This window comes from Cyrtonyx montezumae, unplaced genomic scaffold, assembly GCF_038088225.1.
Source record: "Cyrtonyx montezumae isolate F1298 unplaced genomic scaffold, pur_monq_1.0 scaffold_36, whole genome shotgun sequence".
NCBI lineage: Eukaryota > Metazoa > Chordata > Aves > Galliformes > Odontophoridae > Cyrtonyx > Cyrtonyx montezumae.
Genome location: NW_027072041.1, coordinates 9,631,655 through 9,644,713, shown reverse-complemented (window position 1 = coordinate 9,644,713; position 13,059 = coordinate 9,631,655). Strand labels below are relative to the sequence as shown.

Here is a 13,059-nt window from a genome sequence, read left to right as displayed (position 1 = left end):
TGTGGAAGAAGCTGGTGCTTTACATTATGCCTCAAAATTGCACCAATTTCAAGATGCATTTTCACCTACCTTAGATGTAAAATGAAAACAAACTGGCTACACTAATTGCATCCAAAAACAGAAGAAAACATAGAGACCCCAACTGCTAATAAACAAGCAGTTGTTTTCCATGCTACTTGGACTGTGAATTAAGCTTGCCTGAGTAGCCTGGCACAGAGAAAAGCAGCAGCCTCGTGACTAAAATCACAAGGCTGGGAGTTACAAACAGGTCTGGGCTGGTGTGGGTCCAGCAGGTAGCTGCCTCAGAACCCAGTGCAGCAGAGCTGTAACTGCAGGCCAGCAGCAGCAGCACAGCCCAGCTTAAGACTCCAGGGGTCCCCAGCACCAACCTGAGAGAGCAAGAGGACTGAAACACGGATGCTGCTTGAAAATGGCTTTGAGCATTTGCATCATACATCTGTTTTTTACTGTTTTCTACAGATACATGCAGGAAGTTCTCTCACTTTTTAACACAGCCAATTGATATTTCTAGAAAAATCAGACAGAAAAATTTATCTTATATAAAATGGAAGCAGTGTATCTCAGGACAATTACAAAGCCAGTTAACTTCAGTTTAACCAGTTGGATTAAAAAATAAAAAAGGGTGATCGGTGCACTTAGAGCAGAAGTGAAAGATTCACCAGGGGAAAGATGACAAAGTTGTGAAAACCTGAGACTTTAAAGTATGTTTTCCATACATAATTGGGATCTATGTATTCGTAGACTTAAATGTGGTTAAAAATTAACATATTGACTGAGGGCCTTCATACTAACAGTCCTTAAGAGGAACAGGAACTCACATGTTTTTAGGAGACAACGCCTACTGCTCCATGCCATCATGGACAGTGCTTGCAAACTACATTCATTCCTACTGGAAATGCTTTCCAGCTTTTGTTCCTTGTTTACTGCAAAAACAGATCTGGTTTCAGCAAATGTGACAACAAAGACTGAAACCAAGCCTGTATTTGTGTATACGCATGACTCCATTGAGCTGATTTTAATGCTTGATGGAGCATAATAGATAGGTATTCATGCTGGGATCCATCCTGCAGAGTTGCTCCTATTCTGCTCAGCAGTTTGCATCATGGTTTTGCAGGATCGTGTTCATCAGAAGCCAAGTGGGTCTCTGGTGGCAGCTTTTGAAGTTCTGACCATGACTATCAAATAAGGGTGTTCAGCGAACATGCTTGCAGAGGGTGTTGGGGTGTTGGCCCTTGTCAGCTGCTGTACAGGTTGCCTGCTGGATACTTTATCACTTCTGAGGAGAGGCCTCTGCAAGGAGATAATTCCCCTGCTCGCTACAGGAGCTGTGGGCTGTGCTAAGGCAGAGCCCAGGCATGACTGCTTGCTACACCCTACTGGTTCCAGCCTGCACTCCAATGCACTGTCAGCACATGCCTGGGAAGGAGGAAGCCAGCTTCTCCCCACACCCAGCAACTGCAACACAGCAGTCATTGCCACGTGCCCCAAAAGTGTCTCTTAGTACAGGCAGGCCCAGTGCCTGCCCGGTGACATACTGCGCTTCACCTTTCTGGTGACCTCATTTCCTGTTTTGTCCCTGCGTGGACACTTTTCCTCCTCTTTTAACAAAACAGCATGATTTGTTGTCCTAACGTAGGGAGAGGAAAAGGAGACTGCTTCTCAATGAAAAGAAAGCAGGAAAGATATGTGAAGAAGAAAGCATTAGGCAGACAAAAGTAGGCCTGGGATTTCAAGTTAGTAAAAGACAAGTGGTATGCTTACCTTTTGGCTCTGCTGAAGTTAGCATGGGAAAAAAAGCAAAGCCAGCATTCTCTCAGACGCACAGACACAGCTGCTAATCAACTGCACAACGTCTGGCAGGCAGATTCATTGCTTTTGGCTTTTTTCTCTCCCACCCTTCAGCTGCATGTTAGTTCAGATTAAAAGCTTGATGGGAAGAGGGACTTATAGAGCACCTAATAAATGGGACTATAAATGGGACTATAAAGTTTACTGAATGCGTGCAAAATACAGCAATTGAAATAACATTTCACAATGATCCCTAACAGGTTTTCTATGGCTATAGGCATGCTTCTAAAATGTTCTTTTATTCTGAGAAAGATGTGATCAAAACTTGTTACAGCACTGAATCAGAAAACACAGGTGTCCTCCACTTCTTCATATGACTACCAAGTAACTAATAGCAAAATGGCAGCAGTATTTGCTCTTAAACTCTTGTACAAAGGCTTCATTTCTAGATGATAAACACAGGCATGGTGTCTAGTAGAGACTTAGATTACATGACAGAGGGAAATTTTCACTGAGAGGTTGGTTGGCACAAGCTGCCCAGAGAAATTATGGATGCCCTGTCCCTGGAGGTGTTCAAGGCCAAGTTGGACAGGGCCCTGGACAAGCTGATCTAGTACTTGATCTAGCAGTTGGCAGCTCCGTCTACAGAAAAGGGGTTGGAACTTGATGATCTCTGAGGTCCCTTGCAACCCGAGCCATTCTGTTTCTTTCAACTTTGAGAGTATAGTCATAAATCTCCAAAAGCCTATGCAACTTCATATCGCAGTTGATGTTTTCAGTATATATTTCCATTCCAGAAAAAGAGAAAGCAGCAATTAAAAAAAAAGTTTTTTTTATTAAAACAGCTGTTAACCACTGCATCCAGTGCTTCATGCTTAAATGAGAAAAGCAAACTGCAATGCTAGCGAACATAGACAACAGAACAAATCTTTTAAGGACTGTTGCAGTCACATTTCTTGCATTGCTATGATATTATGGCAAAAGATTTTGGTGGGCATTTGGACATACCTAGGAAAACTGGGCATACTATGTAGCAGTAAATTGGTCAGAGTTGTGTGGGAAGCCTCATTTATGTTTTTTTCATGACTTGTCAGACCCATACTTTGAGATATTACAGAGGGAAGCTGTGGCACTTGCTTCCAGTGTGTGAAAAATCATCTATGACTCAGCCACGTTTATTTCTCTTGACTTCTGGATTTTAAGAAAAGCAAATGTGTTCCAAGAAATATGCTACAGCCTATTATCAGCTGCAAGGAGTTCTCGGCATCTCAACATTGCCTTCCCAGATGCACTGAACTACTTTGAGGATCTGTCAGCCTTGTACTTTATATATTTTTATATCACTGAATCTACACAGGAAGCTTTTACTAGTGGTTAAAAGAAATCAACTTAATAATTAAAATCAGAACTTAGAATAGTTTCATTGCAGATCCTGAGACTGCTAATGTCCCCAGTGGGACTAACTGTAAGAGCTTTGGATGTTCTCTGTGGGACCCCAAAAGAGCACTCTCAAAACATTATCTTTCTGAAGGAACACACATTGACATAAAGAACTCTATAGCATAAAGTTAACTTGAGATGAATATCCAGAGTTTATCAGACACCACTAAGCATATGGACAACCTTTAGCAGGCTGGATAAAAGTCTCGTCCTTGCTCAGATCTCAGCACAGTCTTTCTCCTGAGGCCCTCACAAAAGCCAGTCTCACCAGGAAGCATCTTCTGAATGCAGTTGGGAGCGGGGTGGAGATAGCTTAGTCTCTGACTTGGATGCATCTCTGACCACTTCTCAAATGAGAAAAGCAGCAGAAGGGGTAGGAACCAGAGCTATGGTACCACATCTAAAAATGTGTGTTGATATATCTAGACATCTACTTCCAGCATCACTTTATTGAGAAAGGCTATCAGGTTGCACTGAGAAGGAGGTTTGGGGTTACCTGAAGAAGGTGAGAACCATAAGTGAACAAAACAAAGAAGCAGCATTTTAAAGATGTCAGTTTTTATATAAATTCCTGTCATCTTTGTTTCTTTGGCTCACTAAAATTGGTAGCAACTCTTCAATAGATACATGCGTGGTGAAAACATGAAATACTGCAGAAATTTAATTTTCAAGACCACTGGGAAATGAACATTTGTGCAAATAAGTGTGACTAGAAGAGAAATAAAGCACAGTCAAGTTTCCTGTAAACACAAGTGGACACTCGTCATCTGAGGCCCCTAAAATAACAAAATTAACCCATCCGTGGATCTCCAGCCATGGACAACCCTCATCTTCCTCAAAGCTGACAGTCTATATGCAGAGAAATCTTACTGAATGCCACTAAGGTTCCTTGTTTTTTTTGTTTTTTTTTTTGTGTGTGTGTGCATGTGTGAATGGGATGGAATTTTGTGTCTGATTTTACCCTTTATTCCACATGCTTTAGGTATCCCTGTACTTACCTGAAATGTCAGTAATGATTTCAAGATTTGACAGAGTGTAATGAAAACTACTTTGTCATGGCAGTCCTTATTAAAAAGATTTTGAAATTTTCTTTCCTGCATAGGTTTGGTAGGGGGGTAATAGGCTTATTTAATAACACTGTAAGATTTCAGAAACTGATTAAACATCAGCAATGAAGAAAACCAACACACACAACCAACACAAAGAAAAATGAAGTTCAGTTGTCCTTAACATTCAGTGACAGGATGAGAAAACTACTGCTTTTTAAGAGAAAAGGAATACATTTCTACATGATGGTTAAATTAATTTCTTGTAGAATGAAAAAGTTCAATTTCTCAAAGAAATTTCTCAAAAGAACGACTGCTTAATGTGCAAGAGGAGTAATTTCCTTTCATGGCTTTCCTTGCCTTACAAGTGCTTCTGTTTAGAATCCTAGAACCATCCACAAAGAAATACAATCATTCACCAGACAAACTGGAGAAGTTATTCTCATGAGACCCCTACAACAAGTCTAATGGAAGAAGCAACAGCACACAGAAACTCAGTACAAACTCCCTTTTCTTTCCAAATATAAATAAAAACAGTTAATGAAGATGAAGGCAAGCAATGATGGCAGTCACTGAACAGAATTGTCATCTACCAAGCATGTAGCATAGCACTCAAATTACATATTTAGATTTGCATGACTTAAGACTTGATTAGCAACATCAGCGGCACCAGTACAGACAGGGCCTACACAGGACAGTCTAGAAGGGACATTCTAATGCTAAGAAGTGCTCTTTTAAAGTAATACATCTTGTGGAAAAATGCAACTTTGGTTATCAACAGGAATGTAGATTTAAAGAAAGTCCTCAAAATTTGTGGAAACAAATATATAGGAACATAGACAGCAAGAGCTTTAATAGCCCATGGCTTTTCTGAAGACAACTCAGGAGCTTTGCCTGCACTTACCTAGCATGTGTTTGCATGGTCTTTAGAAAGAAAAAAACCTCAATGGAGATATACTGCTTTCCCCAGTAGGACAGATACCCATTAGCTGCCATATAATAGTACTTCTACAGTACAATTTAAAACAATTCTTAAGTACAACAGGTTTAAATTTCTGCCACTGGACTTAAATGCAACTGACACAAACTGTATTGTTTACAGTGACATGTAAGGCAGTCTGGGCTGAAGATTTTACTTAAGATGTCTGTGTAAATATCCAGTTATCTGCATGACCCATTTTACCCTGTCTACTTCTCGATAATACTGTTCAGAAGGGAGGATGTTCAGTCAGAATAGTCAGCAAGTTTTAGTGCATACAAACAGCTGTTTTATCATGTTGGTTTTTTTAAGTCATGGGCTGGTGTCTCTTTTATGAGCAACATTCCCATTTATATGCATATGGCTTCAGAAAGTTATTTCCTCTTCCTTTCCTTTCTATTCATAAACAATATCTTGTCTTCCTGGCAACTTTTAGTAACCTTGGCTTTTGTAATCAAATACCTTTCATCCACTGTTTTATTTTTCTTTTCAGCTCAAGTACTAGTAGGCATTGTGTTGAGCTCACATACCCTTGGTATTTTATCTTATTCGAAGAAAGACAAAATTAGTAATACCTTATGTCCAGCACTGAAATGTTGAGAAAGACAAGTTTCTGTCTCAGTTCTACAGTTGCAAGAATGAAAATTAGCTAATACATACAGAATTTATGCAGTCAGTTTCCTGGCATCTTGAAGGTAGACCACTGACATTTCCTTCCAAACATTATCCTTATGGGTACCACCAGTTGCTTTCCTTTGTTTCCTACATAGCTTCCACCAAGCAGTGTGGATGCTCTCCATAACAGGTTTAACAAGTCAGCATAACAGCTCAACTCCAACCAGTGCTTCTGGTCTGTAGCTTACTAAGTTGCCACCGAGGAAGGCTCTTTCTTTAGAAAAAAAGGTTTGCAAGGAGATTCAGATTTAAAGAATTCATCTGCTAACAGCACATGGACACAGCTGAAAAGTAGTGAACTTTCAGTTATTCAATATTTCTGAATTTAACTTCCTTTTTTCCCCTCCCCCAAGAAGGGCTTAGAAACTGCTACCTTAAAACTTACTTTCTCCACAGTAAGGAAATTCTGCTTCTATGACTTCAGGTGTACCCTTGTGCACATGACTGTCAGAATCAGGAAGGATACCATACACAAAAACTTACAGCTTTATGAATTCTGAGCCTACACTACCCTACTCCTGCCTCAGCTGAAGTACAAAATTGTGAGCAGACATCTTAAATACAAGGTGTCTTCTCCCAGCAGGTGTTTCTGGTACTGTCACTTCTGCTTAGTACAGGAAATGCTGGTACCCAAAAGACATCCAAACAGCAGTGTGGAACACCTAGTAGAAGTGTTTCAGCATCAGAGATCTATATGAGACAAATCCTTTCAGGTTATACTCCAAGTCACCAGTGCAGTCAAGAACATGAAAGGATTAAGTAGGAGCAGCTAATTTGAGTTTAACTACTTTCTACAGGAAGTAAGTTTTTCCCCCACCCCTCTTTCCCTAACTAGAGGTGGGGCAGAAGGGGAAGTAGTAAGCTCACTACAATCTAGCAACAAGCTGTCTCACCAAATGCTTGCTTTAGGATCTTGTTTTACCCTACAATGCTCACAAGGAGATCAATGCTCTGAATAAGCTCATATGAGGTAGGATGAAGAAACCCTGAGGCTAGAAATATGGTATTCCAGGTAAGAAATAATCAGAGGATGAACATAGGACAAAAATAATGAATTGCTGATAGTAGCAAGAGACACGATATTGCCCCTGAGTAACCAAAGAGAGACAACATTTTCTTAGAACCATATTTCAGATTAACAAAGAGTTTCAAAGAACGTGCATCCAATTTCAGTTATTCCTGCTTTTTCCACTGAAGACATCTTTCAGTCCCTTAAAAATGGGACAAAGGCTATGATACAGTTTATAAAAGCTGTTCACCATTCCCAAGTTCCTGGTGAGAAGACAGGCTTTCATTAGCAGTATCACATAGGATGCCTAACCAATGAGCTCCAAGTGGAAAGAGATCAAAAGCCAGTCTCTGTACACACTAAATTAAATTTTTATTTAAAAAGTAAACCTTTGGGCACATTTGCCATTTAAAAAAAAGAAAAATACATAGAAGAATCTATTAGATTAAGCAGTTAAAAGCCAGCAATATTACAAGCTGTTTACATACCAACATTCACATTAATTTAAAATAAGTGGCATGTGACCAACATGTAAAACAGACTTCAGGAGTTAAAAAAAATTAAGTTGACTTTTGAAGAATACAAGTCTATCACATGTGTGAACGTGGGTTTGGTCATTCAGTTTATTATCCCCTTTTACGCTGAAATGTTCAGTCTTCAAACTATACAAGTGGATAGCTAGCAGCTGTTGCTATTCCACAGTGATTCTTCCTGTCTTTGGCCATGTAGATATATCCTTTGTCACCCCACTTCTCTCCCCAGCTGTAATAAGAAATAAAAGGTTTATTTTCATATTTCAAGACTTTTTTTTTTTTTACACTATTCCTCCACAAAGTGTTTAAACTGAGAACTGCCTTCCATGCTCATAGGGAACTGTAATCAGATGTTTTGGTTTCTTGTTCCTCTGTTACATACAAGGTAGTGCAGCTCTACCGTGAGGTCTCTGCCACACAAAAGGAGGATTTTGGTCTATAAGTGCTGGAGTTCAGACAGCGCTCCCACACTGCAGACAGCGTGAAGATGGTGTCCCACTAATGCTGACAGCATGAGACTAACTCATGTGATATGCCCTTAAGTATTAATTTGTTTTTTTTTTCCTTTCTTCCAGCCCAGGACAGGGCAACATTTGAATTTTTGGAATGTAGCTATCTCAGACCAGTGAGTAGACCCACAGTCTGAAAACTCATGGTCCCCTCACCACCACCACAACCTTGTTTTTCCTCCTGCTCTCCTATGCACTACCACTTCAGAACATCTACTAGCTGCATAGGCTACTCACCAACTTATGAACTTATGAACTTATGAACCAAGGTCCCTTGATCCCTCAAATTAACTGAAAAGGCAGAGGAATGCATTTGCTGTTCAGATCCCACTCTACTAGGTAGTCAGCATCTAAGATGGCTTTTCACTTCCATCGTGCAGTACCTCAAGAACAGTCTACAGATTTTGTGTGTAGATTTTAATTTCTGTTGCCTCCTCATAGGACCCTAGGCCAAAAGACAAACCACCCCCCTACCCCCCCCTCCTTCCTCCCAGAAAAAGCATGAAGCACACAGAAAAAGAGTCCTACCTGTTCTTAACAATCCAGTATTTCTTTCCATCTACATCTTCACCTTCAATACCATAGCCTACAACCAGAACACCATGGTCCAAGTCTTCACTGCTACAGTCTGGTTCATAGTAGATACCTGAGGAAGTAAGAGATTACACATGAACAAACTTCCCCTACTAGAATCAGTGCGTTCAGTATAGTGCTAATTAGCTCAAGCTGTGCAGAGAAGGGAGTGATAAGTGAAATGTATCACCGGGAGACAAGTAAGCAGCAAGCATAAGCATATACAAGAGAAGTATAAAGTGTGGGAATCTGGGCTGGAAAAGGACTCACATGTTCTGCACTTATTTTGCACTTATTAAACTGAAGAGTAAATAACTATTGCGTACTCAACACATTCTCTTCATGCAAGTTACTAACAAATCCCCACCTGACTGATAAAACTGGAATGAAGAATGGCCTGCATCAATAGCAACAGACACTGGACCCACAGCTGCTACTGCTTTCATGAGAGCTCTTTCATGTCCTTGAGGGATGTCAACAAAGCCAGTATCATTAGCAGCATTGTACTCTGCCTTGTAGTGACAGTCTTCATCATCCTGAATTAAAAGAAATAAGAAAACTAGTGGTTACTACATAGTTCTCTACTTAGCATACAAGTGAGCATAAGAGCTACCAGACACACCACAAGTTCACTGTATTGAATGCAAGGCACTGAGAAGGACCCTTTTCCCACTTAGGGAATGCTCTGAAAGAAGACCAGATGCAGAAGAAACTGCTTTTGAGTTTTTCAGAGATGCAGAAAAAGGGGAAAAGAGCATGGGCGAAGAAGCCTACAATGAGATGCAGAAGACCATCACATCTAGGAACACTGCATTCTCTAGTAGGAAATACATACATTTCTGAGACAACAATGTCCAGAATGCATTAATAGGCAAAGAAAGAGAGCCAAATATTCATTAATTACAGAGCAGTCCAGAAACTGCTAATTGAACAAGCACTTAAATCCACAGTCTGTCAGTCTGGAAACCATGAAGAATGACTGAGAAATTACTCATTTTTAATGCAAGAGCTTGCAGTATTCCTGTATTTCAGGCTTTACTTTTTTCTTCACATACAGCGAAGCCTGAACTGTGTGTATTCCAGGCATTTGTCTCAGGAGAAAGGTCAAGTTGGGACATCTGGCAATTTGATATAAAAAAAGAAAGTACGCATGTCCTGCTTCATCTGCATGGTGAAACTAGAGCTTAAGTTGCCCCTCCAACTAAAAGAACATGGGCCACGTGCCTCAGTTGTTTACTTCTCATACTCAGCAAGTTAGCACTTCCTATAAACAACTGGAAGCGCTACAAGAGCCAAGTTTTCCCCTCCCCTCTCCACAAAAAAAGATGAGAAACAAGCAGATAGGAATCCAATTCCTTCAGTGTTATTCACGATGAATGTCACTGCTACTGCACATTCAGTCAACAGAAGACAAACTGAAAGTCTCCAGAGAGCAGCAAAACTTGAAGTGGTAAAAGTCTGAACAGTAAAACTCAGGTGACACCACCATTTATTACTGCCCTTCTGTCCTCTCATGCCTGTTTAACTTTCAGTAGATCATTACAGGTATTTTAGAAATCTACTCATTGACTGCATTTATGCAAATTTTGCCCAGAAATAGCACATAAGGCATAGTCAAATCTGAGAAAATCCACAAGTGCTGCAAGAATTACTTAGTCTATGGGCAACAACTCATAATATCTTTGTTATGAGAAGCAGAAATGAACCCCCAGGGCCAAGCATCAGTTCTGCCAAGATCCAAATCCTGGTTTGGCATGTCATCAAAGGTAAGGCCTGGCATCTGATAGAAGGGAAGCAATAACAAGATTTACCCTAGTTTCTCCAACTGGTCTGGTAAGATTTTGACCCCAAAGGTCAGTGCAGTAAGTGACTGCTACAGCACCTGGGGCTAGCAGCCATTCTACATCTCTTCAGAAGGATGCAAGAGGAAAAGCAGATGTACTGATGACTATTTAGCCTTTTTACTTTCTAGTCGTAAGGTTTCTCAACAGTTATAGCTCACACTAAAGATGCTGTACCTGCAGCATGCTCAGCTATAACATTTACCTTTGCAGTGTATGGATAGGATTCCTCTGAATCAATTCCCCCATTATCCTGTACATACTGAAAAGCCTGGTCCATGAGACCACCGTTGCAGCCTTGATTTCCTTCAGGGCGGGAGCAGTCCACAAGATTCTGTTCACTGAGCGAAACAAGTTTTCCAGTTTTCCTGAAATGCTGGCCTTCAAGAGCACCTGTTGTGCTGAAAGCCCAGCAAGAGCCGCACTGACCCTGAAATACGAAGCAAAAACCACAAGTTGCTATATTGGATACATCAGGCAATTACAGGTCCTGTGCCATTGATCTAAACATTAGAAAAATCAAAAGCCTCAAGACCAACTTCAGTTTCATGCTCCTACTATGCTCAAGTAGAGACACTGTTTGAGGTTTATGTCGTTTAATACAGAAGGTCTACTCATTAGATCTAACAAGGTACAGAATTTCACCAAAAAGGAACCTAATTCAGTAGGCTTGCGCTAAGGTTCATTAAACAATACCATCTGTCCTTGATGAAAATTGAAGCTGCATTCAGGAAAAAAAAATCCACCACCATAGAATACCTGGTCTTTAACTGGAGTTACGTATCCCTTCTCTCTCCAGTCTACAGATCGTGGTGCTTCAAGGAAGCTGGGCTCAAGAAACTGGGATCCTCTGTACTTCCTTTCTGACTTCTTATGTATATAGCCATTCATCAGCTGCCTGAACTCCTCTGTTGTCTGAAGAAAATTCAAGACATGAAGTCATAATCTACTGCATACTACTGTTCAGAACTGTATGTTTCATGTTTCTGTACATACCATGTCACCAAACTGATTCATCCCCAACTTATAACTGTGTTTTCCTAACGAATGATCCAGGTTATGAAGTTCGATCATTTTCAGATTCTTCTCCCACACCACTCTCCTCCAGCTTTCCTCTCTCTGACAAGCCAGAAAAGCAACATTTCAGTGAGAAAGTTCAAAATCTGCTTTAAGCGACACCATGCTTTGTTATAGCTTGTATACTCAGGCAAACAAACCCCTCTAAAAAAGAGCTGGAATGCTTTCAGAAATGGTCATTTTGCCACTCCCGTGCAAAAAAAAAAAAAAAAAAGCACAGCATAACTGAGCAGTTACATGAAAACAGCGAAGGGATCCAGGAAGGTAGAGATTTAATTCCACAAACACAGATCAGGGCCGGCATTAAAACAAAGCACTCGTGACTCAGCCGATGGGGCCCGGCCGAGAACGCTCAGTATTTGCTGAGCTGAACGCACACCACAGGGGCCACCCAACAAGCACTCACCTCATGATAATCTTTACTGTGCCAGGACTTCCATAGCTGCCAGTGACTGTCCAAATCGGGATCTATCCTCGGAGCAGCAGAGGTCAGCCCCAAGCACAGGGACAGGACGGTCAGGCACACGTTCATGTTGACAAATCTGCCGGAAATTGAGCAACGCCCATCGGGAAAAACAACACGCATGAAAGCCCCATTCGCCTCACAGCCTCTAACGCTGGAACAAATCAGTTCGCAACGCAAGACTCGGGTCTCCCCTCTTCCCTTACAAGGAGAGGGAAACAAGTCGGGCATAGATCCCGAACGGAGCTTTTTTTTTGTCTCGCCGAAGAAAGCAGTCCGCTCCTCCCCCCTCACCCCTCGGAGCTCTGTAACCAACCCTCAGCACCGCGGCTCCCCCAGGCCGGGCGTGCAGCCAGGCCGCAGCCTCCGTGGCCGTCTTGCCCCTCCGCCCCATCACGCCGGGCCTCGAAGCCGTCCGCTGCGGCGGTAAGCAAGGCCGGGCTCAGCGGGAGCCTGCCGGGCATGGCGACTCCTGGAGGGGCGGGAATGTGCGGGACCCGCCGTTCGCAGCACCCGAAACCCGCCCGCCCCGCTCACCTCGTTTCGATCCGCCGCAGCACAACTCGCAGCACTGCAGCGCTCAGCCGGCGACAGCCCGGCTGCCCATGTTTTATAGCCATCGCGGCCGCGCCCGCCCCACCGCGCCCATTGGTGGCAGCGCCGGCCTCGCCCCGCCCGCCCGCTCGGAGAAGGGCTGCGGCGGGGCTCGCTGCGGCCCTGAGGGCGTCCGCGGCCGCTGTCTGGCGGCCTCTGTACCGCGGGAACTGCCCTGCAGTGCCCCGGCTGTTATTGCAGGCGCTGTTTAGATCGCGATGTGGAGGCTCTGGCCTGCCGCGATTTAATTTGTGAAAACTGTTTTGTTTTGTTTATTGTTATTTATTTATTTTATTTTTCTTCCCTCCGGACCTGATGTAGTAAGGATTGGGTGTTTCACCACCTTACGGCGTGTGTGGACTTAGAGCAGACAGGCTTTGTTTTTTATCAGGGTGTTTGCCTCTACAAGTGGAATAGGAGCGATGTGAGGCTCCTCTGTAAATTCTTGTAAAAACAGCACTTCTGATAGCTTTTGCTTACAAACACTGGGTTAAAATGCGGGGCTTGTGAA

At 42.3% G+C, this 13,059-nt stretch overlaps 1 protein-coding gene across 1 annotated transcript; it reads right to left on the bottom strand.

Moving 5' to 3' along the window:
- Positions 1-7,520: 7,520 nt before the first annotated feature.
- On the bottom strand, positions 7,521-12,163 carry CTSL (cathepsin L). Its single transcript, XM_065745660.1, has 7 exons — positions 11,898-12,163; positions 11,411-11,533; positions 11,174-11,329; positions 10,620-10,844; positions 8,941-9,109; positions 8,529-8,646; positions 7,521-7,720 (listed from the first exon to the last, which is right to left on the bottom strand). The coding sequence occupies exons 1-7, from the start codon at positions 12,075-12,077 to the stop codon at positions 7,621-7,623; spliced, it is 1,071 nt and encodes a 356-aa protein (XP_065601732.1). The 5' UTR covers positions 12,078-12,163; the 3' UTR covers positions 7,521-7,620.
- Between the last annotated feature and the right edge of the window lie 896 nt (positions 12,164-13,059).